The sequence below is a fragment of the Psittacula echo genome (genome assembly GCF_963264785.1).
Source record: "Psittacula echo genome assembly, chromosome: 11".
In the NCBI taxonomy this organism is placed as follows: Eukaryota; Metazoa; Chordata; class Aves; order Psittaciformes; family Psittacidae; genus Psittacula; species Psittacula echo.
In genome coordinates, this window is record NC_137746.1 from 16,544,728 (window position 1) to 16,563,992 (window position 19,265).

Consider the following 19,265-nt stretch of genomic DNA (forward strand, 5'->3'; position numbering starts at 1 on the left):
GGTAAAGTCCTTTAAGATCATCGAGTCCAGACATTAACCCAGCACTGCCAAGTCCACCACTAATCCATGTCCCTCAGTGCTACCTGTACATGTCTTTAAAACACCTCCAGGGATGGTGACTCCACCACTGCCCTGTGCAGCCTGTCCACTGCCTGACAACCCTTTTGGTAAAGACAGTTTTCCCAGTATCCAGTCTAAACCTCCCCTGGTGCAGCTTGAGGCCATTTCCTCTTGTCCTATTGCTTGTTTCTTGGGAGAAGAGACCGACCCCACCTTACTACAACCTCCTATCAGGCAGTTATAGAGAGTGATAAGGTCTGCCTTGAGCTTCTTTTTCTCCAGGTAAAACATGTATTTGGAAATCCTCAAATACTGAATCTTTTACTAAAAAGCCATTTAAACCCATGCCTCATTTCTTTCAATTTGAAAACAGTATCCCCACAGAACGTATTCAGTTAGAACAACATCGAGATTATTGATGTCTTTCAAAGGTAAGAACATGTTGAGAGGTTTAATGCAATACTTTGATATTCCAGTACATGACATCACCCTGTTCTTAGTCACACAAACACTAAAGTGATCATTTCAGGTAGCTCGAAGTTCACACATCAACTAGGAACTGCTTTGAGAATTTTAGGAAGGTTTTGATTAATTTGCAGGCCAAAATGAGGGCTGGAATTCTTCTGTGCTAGATATTACAGGCACAGCAATCCACAGCAGAGGAGCAAAGACACACAGAGGGGAAGTGATTTAGCTTTCTGCCATCTAAAAAGTCAGTACAAAACACCCCATCAATCCCCAGTTCCCATGTGGGACTTGGGGAACAAAGAGCTGACAACTGGGGGCAATCTTTAATGTGGATTTGTCTATTCCTGTGAAATAACAGTTCAATTGCATTAAGTAATTTTATGACCTTTATGTTTGTGTTTCTGTTTAAGATCCTGCAAAGGTTAAGCTCAATTCACATTTCTTACACAGATTACCTGAAGGAGTTTTGCAGCCAGCTGGCAGTAATGAATGTCAAGGCATGCTTCAAGAAACCTGCCAGATGCAAAGTACTCTGCTTACCTCCATGAGGAAAAAACTGTGCATAGATCTGTTTAAATGCCTCTTCATTAACAACCCCACTAGGACATTCCTGTTGGAAAAACAAAAAGAAGAGCAAGTATCAAGCAAAAAAAACCAACCCAACACTGTAAAGGTTCATTTGCAAAACTCTACAAGCCCGAAGAGAGCAATTAAACAAATGACACTGCTGTTCTCCCAGTGCTCTGGGCGTGCAGGCTGTGCAGCTGGAGACATTAAAATCATTCCAAGTGCAGCTTCATCTCATGGCCTTGTTTCACCATTATTAACATTTCTTAGCAATATTTTCAGCAGTGTCTAATCGCTGCTCTATAGGACAGCCAGGAAAGGCAGCTCATGCCTTCTGTCAGGTGAAACTTCCATCATACAATTACAGATAATGTTAGTGCCAGCTAACAGTGCATGGTCTGATACCTCTACCTATATGAATTCATTAATCATAGAATGGTTTGGGTTGGAAAGGATCTCAAGATCATCCAGTTCCAACCTCACCCTAGACCATGCTGCCCAAGGCTCTGTCCAGCCTCAATGGTTGTCAATCGTCAGTGGAAGACTATCTAGAAACGTGACACCAGCTCCATGGAGGCTAATGGCATGGACTATACTGGTAAGCCCATATGAAGAAGCATCAGTATTAGGCTGATAAAGATTAGACCATTCTTAACCTGTTTATCCACTCAGTCTTCCATAAACTTCTGAGAAGCCAGGCTGTGCCCATGCACATTTTGTAACCTGTGGGGTTATTTGACTTTTAAGCTCTGGTACTGGAATGCAAGGCACTGCATTTCACTTCTGGCTGCTTCAAATGAGGCAAACTCTTAGGAAGAGAGTGGCAGATTTTCTGTCCTGAACTTCCTGGCCTACTAAGTAAGTAGCCCCATGGGGAAGGGAAGAGGAGATTGATGTCTGGAGGGCTCACACTTTCTCTGCCTTCAGCCAAGCAAAATCCAGGCTGTTACCTTTGTTACCTCTGTTCACACTCAGATGTTGGGGTAGCACAAACAAGCTTGGGGATGAACACAAATGAGTTTAAAAGAGCACAGTGCTACTCAGCACCTATATTACATCTATAATGCTGCTGGTAGCTTTACAGGTTGTTGAATCTGAGATGACTAAACTTAGGAAGTCTAAGAAAATCCCTTTGAATTTTTGACATAAAAAGCTAGAGAAAGATTCAAGTCTATGACTTATTTATTGATGAGTTCTTTAGATACCTTTTAAGAACAAAAAGGACTTTGATAAGAAATTCTGCCACCATGAAAAGCCTGTGAAGGAAAAGCAGCATTTTTCCAGCCTCTGATCTGCCACTATTACCTGCTGCTGTGCATTCCCTAACCATGGAAAAGGACGGAAGAAGCGAAATCACTTTATACTGTGCAAGTCAAGGAAGGAGAACAAGGAGGGGTACTTCAGGTGACAATGAGGCAGCTCCTTAATCACATACCTGTTTGCTATTGAATTAGGATGATTAGATTGGAGTTTGTTCCTCCGATGAAGAAATTCTGCCGTATCCTACCCACTATGTAGGTAATAATCCATCAGTGATTTGAGAAGATTTGAGCTAAATAAAGGATAATTTGTTGCTTGACAATCCCTGAAATTATCTTTTTCTCTTCATCTGCATGTCCTGACAAGTGCCTTTCCACTGGTTATGTTAAGTGTCCCAAAGCTGGCACTGTAGCTTTGACCTGGCTGGAGCTATCCCTTCTCCAGCAGCAGTGTTCAAGGCATGTTTCACAACAAGGGGATAAAAAGACCAACTGCATTAGCTAAAGAGAGGGGCTGCAAGGGCCAGGCCTTGTGTTTTCATTTACAGACAAAACTAACAGAACTCTCTAAATCTGTACAGCGAAATTCCTGTTTAGCTGAATATCCTCAAAATACACCAAAGCTCCTACTTAACCAGATAGGGCCTGCTCTCTTTCTCATGAGAAAAGTGGCTACTTCCTCATCTGCCTGTGCCACATCTAATGAGTTATGAATCATTAAAAGAAGAAGAATTAATGGAATATAACAGCTAAAATAAAAATGTTCTGCTGAAGTTCACATTTCTTAAAGTTTGCAATCTAACGTAAATTAAATAATCAGCTATTTATTTATGGTAGCTTGTAATCATCAGTCAGACCAACTACCTGGGAACTGGAGTGCTGCTGTTCCACGACTCACGCTGAGCCTCTGCACAACTGCAGAGTATTTGACCAAATTGTCATTCTTTTTAAAATGAAGCCTAGCACAGCATTTAACCTTCCTTTCTGTTGTAGTGCTACTGGCCCAAGTAGTGCTACCCCAAGTGAAGGTGCAGTTCTTTCTCTATTCTTGATAAATACAATTATTATATTCACTAAGAAGCATCATTTTGCATGCTTAAGGGTAGTTTACACATGTTTGGGCTCATTATTTTCTGTATGTTTTCCACAGTTGTAGAGTCCATTGGGTCTCTTTCACACTATATTAAAAGCCTGCATTTGCCAAGATCCCCAGTCCAGCACCATCCACCCTGAGAATGAAGCTGAAGCCTGTGAAGGGCAGGCTGCTGCTGCACACACTGCCCTTGCAGAGGCAGGGTTTTCCATAGCGGTTTTGGCCATCATGCATAATTAAATTGTCTCAATTTCCACATGATCCTTTTGCTTCTGATGCTCCATCTGGAAGCCAAATGAAAAGTTTGCAGCAAACCTCCAGGAGTGCCGGGGAGAGGCAGCGTGGACATTGATCAGCCTGCTTAGCTCAGTGTAACTGAATTGCTTTCAGACACATATGCTTGTTCCAATTCATTTGCACTTAATTGATCACAATTTTGCTTTTCTAAGAGCCAAATAATGCTCAAGTGGCCTCATTAGTGCTCCAGTACTACCGAATTCAGCTGACTCGGAAGAAATCTCTGTTATGAAAGGAGCAGGTAAGCTGAGTGTCAGTTTGAATTCCACTGACGCCGACAAAACCTTACTCATTCACGAAAACATTCTTGGCAGTACGGAAAAGCACAGTGCCTCACCATAGCAGTCTGCCTCCAGTGGCAGGGGATTAGATTCAAACAAACACCTTGCATTGCTATAACCTACGAATTACTTTAAAACAAGAACAATGAATAGTTTTTTGGGTTGCTAAGCACGGAACCAGCCCCTCATCTTCAACAAACATTGGCATTGGCAGGATGAGTCATGCCTTTGAATCTACCCTCTCAGAACTCTTAACTCTTTTCAAATAGGAAACCACACAGGAGCTGAATCCACATTAAAAATAGAACCCTGCAAAACAAAACAACCTGCAAAGGAAATCAATCAGAAGGTCACGTGCTGTTCTTTCTCCTGCTGGAATCAGAAATCGGCTTCATCAATTGCTTCCAAAGATGAGCAACGTGGACAAGCAGGGATCAGCAGCAGAACTGAAGTGGGGCTGAACATAACCTGCTCACCTGGCTGTTCTCACCTTGAGTGGCCAGAACAAAGAGGAGCACCCAGGGGACTGATCTCCTCCCTCCTGCTCCATAACTTCTCTAAACTTTACTCCTGTGGGGAGCAGAAACTTCCTTCTATTTCCAGCCTATGCCTGTTCATGTCCATTTTGTTCCTGTGCCAATATTGCCTTTCAGCTCAAACAATGCTCTCTCCTGATGTATTTATAGACAGCAAGTAACACATTTTATTTTGTTAAGCTAAACCAAGGCAAGATCCACCAAAGGTTGTGCTGGGTTTTACTGTCTCTGTTGCCTTGCTTGGGCAGAACCACAGGCAAAGAAATGAGTCCAAACACCTTAACCTGGCTCCAGTATGACAGCAGCTATCTAAAAGGTGCAAAATAGACTATTGCACAAAATGCTCCCTGGGGGAAGAGATAACTGCAAAGACAAACATGAACCTCTGGTCCTGGCATCAAGAGATGTTGGAGGACGTCTCACAATATTCCCTATCTCAACTGGAAAAGAAAGCTGATAGCAAAGAGAGAGGGCACACTTGTCCAGGCAGCAAGCACATCAGCTTGAAGTGGTAAAGGATTTGTATTTTGTGGAAGCCACCACCAATCTGGTGCAGAAAAAGCAGACCTGACCAGTGACACACTGGGAAGAGACTGGGAAGGTTTTGAGGGCGGAGGGAAAGAGGTTTGAGAGATGAAGTTAGAATGGGAATTCAAGCACTGAGAATTGGTGCCTAGAGGGTTCCCCAGGCTGTGTTGAACTGCCTTTGGTCAAACACCATCAAATCTATGTTCATGAGCATCAAACCTTCAACTCCTGTGACTGCAGCAGGGCTGAGCAGGGCCACATTCTCCCTGTGCCTGTAAATAGCTCTGTGATTACCCAGGTGCTGCCTCATGATTAAACAGGACCTGTGCAGTCAGCATGAGCAAGCAGTAAGTACAAGCCAGAGAAAAGAAAATGACTGTATTCCCACAGGGATCTTGAATCTCCAGATGGCACTGTAACATCATCCCAAAAAGCAGATGGCTTGGTACAACAGCAAATATGGTAACAGCCGAGTCAGTTTGCCTGCTGTATATAATAACTCATCCCATTGAAACCATTATTTACATGCTACAAATGCTAAAGCCACCTTTTCATGTCAATTTAAACCTTAGATATTAAAGCTTCATGCATATCGTGCAATAGCAGCTGGAGAAAACCAGACTGCTTTATCCTAGCAACCTGATATAAAACATCATCTTGTCAGCACTGCCTATTAATACCAAGACCTCCAATGAGGTTTAGGAAAGGGGTTAGGTCATAAGTTAAATGCACTTGTCTATCACTCCTGCCCTGGGAGGTAATGCCTCTATACTGCAAAGCGATAGAAGAACTGATTGGGGCAAGGGGTAAATATCATATGTACTGAGAGAGCTGCACAGCCAGCTCCTCCTGTCAGCATGGCACAGAGCAATCCAACACACTTCTCCCACCAAACAACAATATAGGAGGTGTTTCAGAGATCTTAGCAAAACACAGCAGTTCAGAGCTCTCACTGTAGGCAGTTGTGTCACATCAAATGTATGTTAGCCTGTCAAGCTGTCTTGAAAGCCAAATGATTTCTTGCTGACTGCTCAAAGCAGGAAGACGTTTCAGGTATCAGTCTACAGTGGCTACAAAACTTCACACATGGAATGACCTCCTACGTGCAGTGAAGGCTATACAAATACAACACATGCACCACAAAGAGAAGTACAGAAAGCTGAGCTGTGCCTTGGCCTGCTCAGGTGAGCGGTGAAATAAAGGCTGAAACCACCAGGCTCCTTGGGGAAATCAGACGTATTTTGGCAATGTGATTCAATGTCACTTCAAGAACCTGTCAGAGAGAAAGGCCCCTCTCAGAACCCAGCGGGTTTCTGTCGGCACTTGCAGCTCAGCTTTCTTTTGAGCAGTTTTTACCCAATGGACTTGTTTTTCTTTTTCCCAGAGAAACGTCAGGATTTCACTGGGGCAGTAGCTGAAATACTGGCGCTGTCCTGCAAGACAAACCCACCCCGTGTTTATTGAGCTGGCTCAATACTGACCTATTAATCATCATAAAAACGTCAGCTGGCATGAACCACCTGGGTGACTAAACCCAGACCCTCAGGCAGCCATGTAATGAGTATTCATTCTTCAAGGTGCATAAAGCATCTGCTCCACTTAGCCTCAAAATCCTCTGTTTCTATTTATTATGACAAGTCCCTAAGAGGCAGCAGCAGGTGAGCTGGAAGCTGAGGCGCAGAGAGCCTCCCCACTACCAGGGAGGGTATGGCTGGTGGTTGACAAAGGCGAGTGCAGCGCTGCTCTGTGCACACAGACATGCCAACTGGCATGGCTCCTGCTCTCACCTCAGTCTGCAGCCTCCTTCTTGTCTCCTCAGTCTTGATAACTTTTTACTTTTGATTTCTTTCTGGCTCCTGCCACTTCAGCTTATTCTGTTTACACAGGACCTTATAGTCCTACTGTGCTCTACTACATCCTGCTAAAAGAGCAAGATTTCTGTAGCTAGAGAAAGGACACAAGCTAATCACGAGCAAGCAGTACCGCCTATATTTGAACATGAGGAACTGACAGCAGGAATTAAATAAGTACCTATAAAACATTTTCAGGTTATCTTGAAGTACTGGCACAGTTGGGGAAATTGCAGTGTGCTTCCTGACATTTGGGCAACGAATTGAAGGAGAATATTATATGCTGAGTATTCATCCAAACTCAGTTTTAGGCAGATTATGGTGTCATAAATATTAGATGAAGTGGCAGATTGTGCTCATTTTGCTGTGGTAGGGGACATTAGCACAAAACTGCAAATGTTTCGCAGGGGAATGATGCACATAATGCAGCTGAGCAGGGGAGGCTGGGGGGGGACATACATAGTGGACTCAGTTCACTGCAGGATCATTCTTACATTTTTAAATCCTCTGTAAAGCACTTGAAGTTCTCTTTTAGTGAAATTGGTTTGTGCTTCAAGCTGTTCCAGTCCCTCAGGTCTATGGCACACTGTAGTCATTTCTAATTCATCTTCAATTTTATCTGAAAGAGAAGACAGGAAAATATTTATTTTGGTTGTTACCTTTGCTCTGTTAACATGATGGATAGGACAGCCTGGAGTTCAAGAGCAATAGAGAGAAAAAGAAACCATCAACAGAATAGATCTCTATAACTGTTTTCAATCTCTTGAAAGCAAAATAAAAGCCATATCAGTAAAGCAATAGCTCAGGTTTTACAGGGCTGCCAATTAGCTCCCCATCCACAAAGCCGAAACTGGTGGTGAGAACAGAAGGGCAGGCAGCAGATACGTTGCTCCAAAAGGCAACGCCAGGTATTTCTTATCTAAATATTGAAACAGCGTGGAAGAATAGGCCTTTCAAAGTACTAGCTTTGAAAAAAGCTGTGCAAATACAAGTGAGAGAGCAGACATGCTTAAGCATATTAGGCAACGGCATTATACTGAGGGTAAACAGTGAGAGAAGCTCTTCTGTTAACCAAAAAGCTTGCTACAGAGACACTAAAGGTCACCTTAATCCTAGGAATCAAACAATGTCCACAGTTGCTGAATCTGGGATGAAACCAGCCTGCATTTGCATGGACTTTTGGGGGAAGCAGATAAGAAATGAAAGATTCTGATAGGCATTTTACTCAAGTGAATATTCTCTCACAAGGAAGAAAAATACCGACCTGTACTGCTGTAATCTCACCTCTATTCTGACGCATGCTTTTACTTGTCAAGCACATATCCCCAAGAAGTGTAGGCAATGCCCAAATATACACAGATGCTTAATGTATGTCATTTTGAGATTCTCTAAGCTTCAAGGATCAGATGCAGTTTTCAGGTGACATGAAAATCCTATCTACATCCAAAACTGGCTTGGCATAAACCCTAACACCCCCCCTTGTTATCAAACCAGCACGATTTATGCCCTGAAAAAGTGTTTTAGATTATTGAGCTCAAGATACTATAGTAATTCCTGCTGAAAGACATGGATTTCACAAGAAACAGGGAAGGAAATGGAGTCACTCTGAATGGAGGAAAGGCACAGATTCAGAGCAGACTGGCTCAGTGAAAGAACAGGCCAGGCTAAAGCTACATTTTCATAAGTAAATTCTGTACATATGTATGAATGTTATTAAGGAAGGACACACGTCACTGAGTGATAAAGGTTAATTCACATTGGTTCATTCCTCCAGTACTAAGAGATCAGTTTGAAATAACGGTGCATTCAGCCATCCTCCTAATCCACTGTGTCTGGAGCTTCACAGTCTGTGTTTGTGGGGCTCGAGCAGTGAAAATACATGCCTAGGTACAGTGCTCAAGGTCCCTTGCAAGGCAAGGAAGTCAAGGAAAGAAGCTTTAATAGCATGGGATATAAGGGGAGTATCACAACCAGTTATGATGCAGAAAGCTTCCTGAGGTGGTAGGTGGCCAGAAGGGGCCTGAAGGAGCCACCTTCTCCACACAAAGGGAAACTGAGAGTCTAGAAATTACAGCTCCTGTTAGAAAAAAAGAGATGGAAAAGCATGCCTGCTGTAGGAAGAACAGATGTGGAATGGGAAATAAGAGGGGAAAGCCGTTTCGTTTGAAAGACAATACATGCAACAAAATTAAGGAATGCAGAAGAAGCAGTAAAGAGGAAAAAAAATGGGGAAAAAATTGCTTGAAATGAGGGAAGTAGAATGAGTGGCTGAAAAAAGGAGAGGAAATACATTCAGAAGAGGGCCAGGTTATGGAGACTCAGAACTAATCCATACATTATATAGCAAATACTTTTTCTTTAACCTTTGGTTAACTGCAATTTACCTAAAAGCCTTTACAAAATGCAAGCAACTCCTGACTCCTGCTCTTCCCAATGTAATAAGCAGTTTACACATGGCCTTGACAGTCACCCTGGTTTTCCCCAGGGAGCCATGCATTTTGCGCTGTGCAGTATCACAGTATGCTAGAGATTGGAAGGGACCTCAAAAGATCATCTAGTCCAATCCCCCTGCCAGAGCAGGAACACCTAGATAAGGTTACATAGAAATGTGTCCAGGCGGGTTTTGAATGTCTCCAGAGAAGGAGACTCCACAACCTCCCTGGGCAGCCTGTTCCAGTGTTCCGTCACCCTCACTGAGAAGAAGTTTCTTCTCAAGTTTAAGTGGAACCTCTTGTGTTCCAGTTTGTACCCATTACCCCTTGTCCTATCATTGTTTGCCACTGAGAAGAGCCTGGCTCCATCCTCATGACACTCCCCCTTTATATATTTATATACACTAATAAGGTCCCCCCGCAGTCTCCTCTTCTCCAAACTATAGAGACCCAGCTCCCTTAGCCTTTCCTCATAAGGGAGATGCTCCACTCCCTTCACCATCTTAGTTGCCCTGCGCTGGACTCTCTCCAGCAGGTCCCTGTCCTTCTTGAACTGAGGGGCCCAGAACTGGACACAATATTCCAGATGCGGTCTCACCAGGGCAGAGTAGAGGGGAAGGAGGACCTCTCTCGACCTACTGACCACCCCCCTTCTAATACACCCCAGGATGCCATTGGCCTTCTTGGCCACAAGGGCAAGTAAGCAAGTTACCTCCGAGCCCCTCTCTGCTCTTTAACCAGTTCCACATGCCCAGCTTTTCACTGACACTTCCTACTGAGTCACTCAAGTTCCTTACAACTTCAGTCAATGTAAAAATCTAACAGTAAAATACTGGCCATCATATCCCATAATTCAACAGAGAGGGGAAACCCAACAATCTATGCACCCTCAGGTAAGTGGTGAGGCTAATGAGGGAAGCCAGCCTGTTGGAATATTCTCGGGCTTGGTTTTATTTATACTCTTACAGCCTGGAGCTTCACATGGTTTCTACAGAGGCAGGAAAGATCCAGCTGAGAAAAGTCACACTCTTTGCAAAAGCATTTTGATGTAACTGATGGCTTTTGGTGGGTCTTTAATTTGCCATACGCTTTCCTGACCTCCTTAAGCAACCAGTGTTAGTACCCCTATATCCAGCCTGAACTTCCCTTCTTTAAAGTTGAACCCATTACACCTCATCCTATTGCGTGTCCTGCAAGGATAGGTTTTCCCAACACTCGGTTCACGAGCTTTGGTCCCACAGGGCAAATATGTTAAAAAGCAGCCAGATTACTGTTGTAGACTTGATTCTATTTCCTATGCTGAGAAATGTGGCTCTTTTCTTTATAACAAACTGTAGAAAGGAAATGATGAAAAATCCATCCCTTTTCAAAGGGATGCTCTAGTTTTTCCTTCCATTCTCCATTCCAGATCCAGCATTAATCTCTGCCTCTGAAGAGAATCCGATGGCTCCCCATGGGTTAATCCTTTCATCTGCTTCCTCCTCCTTTCTCAGGGGAAGGATTTTGAAACATAGCAATAAAAGATGTGTGAAGCTTTAGCTCTGGCCAAGGGGACACTCAAAATGACACCACAGCAACGGGCCTCCAGTGAGCACATCCTAAAAATGGCAGAAGTTTTTCCTTTGATGGAACATGCCCCGATACAACTGAGCAGACCTGGGCATTTCCTGGAGCGCCACTGCAGAGAATAAATACAAGAAAGGCTTATTAGGTCATTTTGTCTATCACTTGCCAACAAAGAGCTATTTTCCACAGTGTTTCATGATAATATTGATCTTAAAAGAAAAGACACTTTTTAGGAGTAACTACTTCACATTAATGGGCCTCACAGATCAAACAATCTCTCCCCTGTGTTCAAAAGATACTAACATTTAAACTTTTCTCAGTTGTCAGCCCATATTCAGAGATCCCCTTCCAGCAACACTGTTCATCCCTCCTCCCTTCCCGGCAAAAGCCAGTCCTGGGCACAGCACAGACCTGTAAGGGCGCAAACTGCTCTTCCAAGCAAATCAATCATTTCCAACTCCACAGTCCCCACCTCCCACAGAGATTTCTTTGTCAATATTTGCTTCCTTTCAGTGTTTTCTCTTAACCCAGGTCTTTAAAACCTTTTTCTTCCACTCTCATATACCCTATAAATTAACCACAGTGACAAACCCCCAGATCCTGTCACTTCCTCATCTGCTCTTGCCTTTTGTCATGTATATTGTATTTCCTCTTACTTACATTGGCTTTGTTGCACTGGCTGGGTCCCTCCCAGCTCTCCAGGGATGTCACTGTATGAAATACAAGCCCTTGCATTTGTAAACACTGCAACTGCATTAAACTGAAGCTCCCTTCATAGTGCTGTGTGCAAGCAAAAGTTTATGCACGTAGATCCACACATTTTTAATTAGGAAAGCATTATGTTAAGATATTTTACCTAATATCAGATTCTTCCTCAGTTTTGCCTTGTCTACAGCTTCCTGAGCACCCTCAGAGGTTTGAGGGTGGGAGACCTCACTTGGAGCATTGTGTGCAGTTCTGGTGTCCTCAACATAAAAAGGACATGGAACTGTTGGAACAAGTCCAGAGGAGGCCACGAGGATGATCAGGGGACTGGAGCACCTCCTGCATGAAGACAGGCTGAGAAAGTTGGGGCTGTTCAGCCTGGAGAAGAGAAGGCTGCGTGGAGACCTCAGAGCAGCCTTCCAGTATCTGAAGGCTGCTATAGGGATGCTCGGGATGGACTCTTCATCAGGGACTGTAGTGACAGGACAAGGGGTAACGGGTTCAAACTTAAACAGGGGAAGTTTAGATTGGATCTAAGGAAGAAATTCTTTACTGTGAGGGTGGTGAGGCACTGGAATGGGTTGCCCAGTGAGGTTGTGAATGCTCCATCCCTGGCGGTGTTCAAGCCCAGGTTGCACAGAGCCTTGGGTGCCATGGTTTAGTGTGAGGTGTCCCTGCCCATGGCAGGGGGGTTGGAACTGGATGAACTTAAGGTCCTTTCCAACCCTAACTCTTCTGTGATTCTATGATTCTATGAAATGGGCAGGCCACTGGTTTCAAGTCAATTTTCTTCTTCAGTTTGCAAGCTCATGGAAAGCCCAAGGGACTGACACTGCAAGGGATGCCCATGGTGCCCTCCTCAGCTCAGGTGACATGTGCCAGCAGCTGCTGCTTACAGCATCCTTTTGGGGCTGGAACTCAGCCATGCCCTGCTTGGGGGACACACTCGCCTCTGGGTCTGGGTACCACACAGCTGGTTAGTGAGAACTTGAGCACTGGCAAATAGGTCCAAATTTATCATTCTGAACCTCAAAGCATGATTTTGGTTGGGTTATCTGTGCTCACCAGTTGGGTGGACTCAGTAACTAAAGCAGGAGATTTCTCCTGCTTGCAGGTACTGATATATGGTAACTTTATCATTGTTTTTTTTGTTTTGTTTTTTTTTTTTTTTTAGCTTCAGCACTTGTTGCAGTGGTCCCTGGATCAATCCCTTCCGCACCAGACAGCTGCAGTGAGTTGTGTCTTAGAATTATAGAGATACAGAATGGTTTGGGTTGGAAGAGACCAGTTCCAACCCCTGCCACAAGGAGGGACACCTTCCACTGGAGCAGGTTGCTCCAAGCCCCTGTGTCCAACCTGGCCTTGAACACTGCCAGGGATGGGGCAGCCACAGCTTCTCTGGGCACCCTGGGCCAGCGCCTCAGCACCCTCACAGGGAAGAGCTTCTGCCTAAGAGCTCATCTCAGTCTCCCCTCTGGCAGGTTAAAGCCATTCCCCTTGGCCTGTCCCTACAGGCCCTTGTCCCAAGCCCCTCTCCAGGTTTCCTGCAGCCCCTTTAGGCACTGGGGCTGCTCTAAGGTCTCCCCTTCAGGAGCCTTCTCTTCTTCAGGCTGAACAAGGACAGGTGTAAGATCATCTGCACTGTTTAGCTCGCTCAGCTATTTCTCTTGCAACGTGTTTGAAATTACAGGAATAGGAAGCAGCATTTTCTGATTTAGAATTTGTCTCTGGCTATATGTTTAGGGCTGCTTTAGTAGCAGGATATGAAGTGTGGGTCTGGGAGAAGCAGTTGTGTTAATCCTACTCCAGAATAGGCCCAGGTTGTAATAATGACTCAATTTTGCATGTTTACTGGGGGCAGAACACCATCCCTATTTGCTTAGCCCATAGGATAGGCACATATTACATATCAGATAAAATAAATAGTGGCTTCACTTTGCAAAGAAAAATATTGCTGACATACTTGCATGTACGTGCATATTTCATAGATTGCTGGTAATGAAAGACACTGTTTCATTTCTCTGCTGCTTGCTCAAGAGCAGAGAATGAATTTTCACTAGAGTAGATCAACATTTTAACTCAACACACTTTGGAAACTAATGAGCCTGCGTTATACATCCTTTCATTTTAGTTCTATTTTTACCTTTTGTTATCTTTACAATTGGAAGGTTTCCATACTAAGACTGTCTGCAAACGGCCCTGTGCTTCTCTGCTGTAAACTTTGCCGAGCAGAATTTGCACTTCCCCAACTGATAAACTGGAGTAATTTAAGCCTGTTCATGTAAAAGCTGGTTTGCACATTGATACGCTCACAGACAAAATTGGTTCATCATTGAGGAAAACAGATTTTTATCTATTAACTTTGGAGGAAAACAACCTGCTCTGATATTTCACTTTCCCAGATCTTTCTGTTCCATTGGACACAAGCTCATTTATCTGCCATGTGATGGAAAACACTGTTTCATTGTCTATTTATCTTTAAAGAGCACATAAAGTAACATAACGCACATCCAGGACAGCTACATGAACCGAGGCACTGCCCAAACCCAGTTCCTAAAGGTGCAGAGACGAGGCACTAACTTGTCAACACCAGCACCAGAAAGCACGTGCCATCAGCACAGAAGTCAAGTCCTAAATTCCTCTGGTGACAGCACATCTCCTGGTACTCACTTTAGCAACCTGTTTCCATATAAAAATGCCTTCTTCAGATCCAACTATCCCTTCCTGGAAAGTGAAACAGATTGAATTGGTCCCAGACATTGCCAAAGTTGCATTTGGGCACTACAGAACAGGAAACAGTTGTGTGTTATTTACCAGCTGCTTTCTCAGCTCTGGCTTTGAACAGCCATTGGGCCCAAGTTCATCGTTCTGCCTGTCCTTCCTCCCATTGGCGCTGCCTCTACACAAGCAACATCTTGCACAGAAGCCCAGGGCTGGTTTCACTTGGCCAAACTCCCTTGTGAAACACAAGAAGCATCAAACACCTTTCCCCACAGTGGCCACATCAGCACTGCATCATTTCCAGCCCTTCAACCCATGTGCCTGGCAAAGAGCAATAGCAATGGCTCAATACATTGCTAGGGCTGGCCAAGGGCAAGCCAAGACCTAAACCACACTTTAAAGGGAGGGTGTCAATGATCCTATCCCCTGCTGTGAAGCTGCAACACCAGGTTCCATGGCTAACGGGAGGGTTTTGAAAAGGTGCTCCTTGTAAATAAATTCACCTTTTGTTAAAGAAAAATAGTCAAGATGTAAAACACAGCTCATGGGTCTGGTGTTAATTGTAACATTGACAAGCATTAGATGAAATGGATAGTTTTACAAATACAGCAGAAGGGGATTAAGATATGTGCAAGAATTATTAGACTGCATCTTATTTTTATTAAAAACCCATTAGTTATATTTTAGGAGTGAGGACCTGAAGGAAAACATTAACTCCACTTTATCCTTTACATCTTTGGAATTAATCTCCAGACAGGCCACTTGCTTGGGCAGATCTTGCAGGAAATACATCCTGCCTGTGGGAAACCAACTGCAAATGGCTGAATATTTCATGAAGAGACATAATTGAAGGCCTGAGTCCATAAATTCTCATTAGGGCCAAAAATTATAGGATGGGAGTGGGGTAAGAGCTGTTATTGATGCAGACCCTGCTTCAGTGTTCCCTCCCAGTGGCGTAAGCAGAAGGGGTAGGAAACGCTGCTTTGTGAAGTCCTCTGAGAGCTGTGCTTCCAGATCCCTGGGCAGAGGCAGCTGCCAAATACAGCTCCGCTCTCTGAACAGTCAAGGTATTTATGTGCAGTTCCATGTGCTTCCACCAACAGAATCTAAGTGTCAGCCTTTAAGCGACCCCAGCTGGCAAATACTTGCAAACCAACAAGGCTAACATGGCAGAATGACAGCTCAGCTGGAGCTTAAACACATGTACAGCACATCTATCACTTCTAAAGAAGGGCTAAGGAAAATCTGCTCATGGCAAATATCAGTAAAAACATGACACTAAGATACCAACTGATATATTAAACATCAAACAATTAATATTGAACACTCCTTATTAATAAATTTTTTTTGTTACTAATATTATTGCCTGGCTGAAGAGATCACTTTCCAAACCAAAGGGACTCTCTCCAGTCAATAAACCAAAAAGGAGCTGATGTCTCCTTACCCACTCCCTTTTCCCACAAGGATTTTCTGGCTCCTTCAGGTCTGTTTCCACCACTAAATCAGCAACATCAAGTTCCTTGCACTAAGAGTCAAGCTCAGCAAGGCTGTTCTGCCTGTGTGAACCTGCAGCACCACCAGCTGCAGGGAAAAGCTAAATGAAAACCCAACAGCATATCAAATTCTGAGATTTAATTACAAAAATAATAGAATTTCAAGATTTCTTGGCTAATTCTTGCTATGATGCATGCAAAAGTCATGTATATACTTTCCTCTGCCTCTATACTCCTTTAATCAGCTCCACAGCTGAACACAGGGAAGCTCAAACAAGGTTGTGCTCTGAAAAAGGAGGTGCAGTAGTCAGAGGCTACATGTGCCTCCAAAATGCCTTTGTAGCACACAATTAAGATCCAGTACAATGATTTGAACATGAACTACACGAAGTCCGATTTGACCTTAAATGTTTCTGCAGACACTGTATTAAGTGGGTTCAGCATCAGAACTAGCTTTGCTGTGCCCATTCCCAGAGCAGGAGACAGCAAGTTGTTCTTCCAGCGCACCAGAACTTACTTGTGACAGCACTTGCTTTTCACTTTTCCTTGCACATTCCCACTTATCTGCAGTAGTGTTTATAAGGGAAGCAACTTCAAAACAGGTGGAAAACCACCGAAAGCTTGCTGGGTGCTTTGCTGCTTTTTCATAAGAATGCTGCAGAAGATGTGCTTTTGGGACAAGGGCTTTCTTCCAAGCAGCTGGTCAAAGATGAATTTGCAAACAAGCTCACTGGAAAGGGTAGAAAATCACTTCCCCTTGGTTATTGTTTGAAAATTCCCAGTAATGTCATCTGAAAACCTTACCTGGAGGGTATCTGAACTGTGAAGTACTTGGCTTAGCACTGCACAGGAAGACATGGAGGTTGAGGGAGAGCTGGGACTGCTCCTCTCGCTGTAGCCTTACCAGGGAGCTGGGCAATGCTCAAGCACCTTTCATTCTGTTTGCTACCAGCATGGAAAGTGAGACTGAACTCAGCCAAGGAGAATCTATTTCTTAGCTTAAGAAAACTGTTACTACGAAAATTAGATAACCAATAGAGTCAAACCGGTTCAAGTTTTACCTCTCTGATACACGTAAAACCAGCGGGCAGGGTCTAGGAAAAAGTAAGAAAAAGATTTAAAAAAAGAAAGTGACAACCATACACAGCTCTGTCTGGTGTTAATTTTAAGGTGACATTGGATGTGTTCTGCGTAGGCCACAGGGTCCTCTTTCGCAGTGACTGTAGGATTGTTTCCTGGTGTATTTAACTGTTGGTCCCATCCCCACCTCCTCCCTCCCAGAACTGGCTCTTTCCCTTACCCTTGGGGTAGGAAGGGAAGTCAGAGCTCGCTATCCCCTGCAGGACCATGGAACTCAGGGCAGCAGTGAAGAGAATCATGCACGCAGTCATGCACCCATGCAAGCATCCACGCATACAGAAAGACAGCAGTGCAACAGTTAGCATAGTAACTCTGAGAAGGGAGAAGGAGAACTTTGCATGCACTTCTTGAAGTCTGCTGAGGGACGGCAAGAGGCGCCCATGGCCTCCTGCTTCCTCTCCGCAACTTAGCTCTTTGCTGTAGAAATAAAGAGTGAAGAAGTCTCAGGGGTTCTAGAAGGCTCTAACTTGTGCTCTTTGCAGTCACTTCACTTGCAACAGGGTCATTTTGTACTATCCTCACATCCTCTGGACAGTAAATTATCTGGCCACAGAAAACTGGCAGAAGTAAATATTAGACCACAGCTTCCCAAGAGCATCACCTACATACTGAGGAACTGCCTGGTCAGCCAGTACTGCTGAGGCGTAGTGCTTGGCCTCACTAACCCTGGCTCAGCTCTCCTCAGCCTGAGGAATGAACAAGTAAAGAAAAAGCCCAAGTGAACACAAGAAAACCACAGTGGATGCTCCAGTTGGCTGCTGCGGTGCAAAAGCGATGGTGATACTGAGGACAGCCACATGAGAGATCAATAACAGAACTGAATCCTCAAGGACTGGCTACTCACACAGGGATAAAATTCATATTAGTGACTATGGATACCTCCACACTTTTCCCTTTTGAACTGAACTTGAAGAAAACTCCAAGAGAAGCTAATATCCAGAGCAAAGAGCCTACAAATAAACATGATTCAAATTGCATTCACAGACCACGGCACATACCAGAGACAGAGTACATACCCAGACCTTTACAGAAAGCATATAAAACAGTTAGTAAAATGTAACAAACTCCACTGTACCCTATACAGTATAATCACAGGGCTGCTGAAGCAGGTGTTGAACCATTAACCATTAAATCACCTGCTGCCAGGGAAATCTCACTTTGCTGGGTAACCTAAGGACAGAGTCAAAAAAAAAAATCCCCCGCTTCAAGTCTAATAAGGACAGTTCTAAATTCACACGTTAACACTAGCTACAAACTAATTTCCGTTGATGAGAACAAAGAAATGTAAATGCAGTCATTAGAGAGATCACAATAAGAGCATCCTGATTTAGTAAGGGTGAAATCAAGGAACAAAAAGAGCCGAAGTACATCAAGAGGTCCCACTGTCAATATTGGGCTTGAAAAGATGAAGCTGCATTAGAGATGATTACAGACAGCAGGCAGACAGTAAGTGTGCTGCAAAAAAGAGAAAGGTGATCTATTTTTCTATACTGGGTAACTGTCGTGGTTTAAGTGCAGTCAGTAACTCAGACCCACGCAGCCCTCTCGCTCACTCCCCCCCTTCCTCCCCAAGCCCTGCTCCCAGAGGGAAGGGAAGGAGAATGGAAAGAATGTAACTCCCATGGGTTGAGATAAGAGCAGTCCAGTAACTAAGGTATAACACAAATCACTGCTGCTACCACCAATAATAATAATGATAAGGGAAATGACAAGGGAAGAGAATACAACCGCTCACCACCCACCGATACCCAGCCTAACCGAGCAGTGAACCAGCCCTTTCGGGTAACTGCCCCCAGTTTACATCCTGGGCATGACGTGCTGTGGTATGGAATACCTCTTTGGCTAGCTTGGGTCAGGTGTCCTGTCCCTGCTTCCTCCCGGCTTCCCCTCCTCCCTGGCAGAGCATGAGACTCACAAAGTCCTTGGTCAGAGTAAACCTTACTGAGCAACAACTACAAACATCGGTATTATCAGCGCTGTTCCGAGGCTGAAAGTCAAAAACACAGCACTGCACCAGCTACTAAGAAGGAGAAAAATGACTGCTACTGCTGAACACAGGACAGTAACATTGTGGGTTACCAAAACTTTAGACTGTAAAGAATGCTTTCTGGATATAAACAATGTTTTCTTCTTCAGAACAGGTAGGAAAAAAGCCCTTAAAAAAGTGAAATAGAAATAGCTCCTTGTAACAATACACTTCATTATACGAAAAACTTCACAGTCAGCTTTCAGGGGTTCAGTGGAAAATTAATTCCCTTCCAGATTATTC

The 19,265-nt window shown here is 44.0% G+C and overlaps 1 protein-coding gene across 4 annotated transcripts in view; it reads right to left on the bottom strand.

The window, feature by feature from the left end:
- The window catches only part of KCNIP1 (potassium voltage-gated channel interacting protein 1), a gene marked incomplete at its 5' end in the record, with an annotated part of 411,577 nt that overhangs the window by 8,168 nt on the left and 384,144 nt on the right, over positions 1 to 19,265 (bottom strand). For 2 of the 4 annotated variants that reach the window (XM_080627534.1, XM_080627536.1), the window contains 2 exons: positions 1,069 to 1,138; positions 7,434 to 7,558. In XM_080627534.1, coding sequence (XP_080483660.1) covers positions 1,069 to 1,138; positions 7,434 to 7,558 — 195 coding nt within the window. Of the gene's footprint in view, positions 1 to 1,059; positions 1,139 to 7,433; positions 7,559 to 16,917; positions 16,951 to 19,265 lie in introns of all 4 variants that reach the window. The other 2 variants (XM_080627535.1, XM_080627533.1) reach the window with 2 other exon arrangements.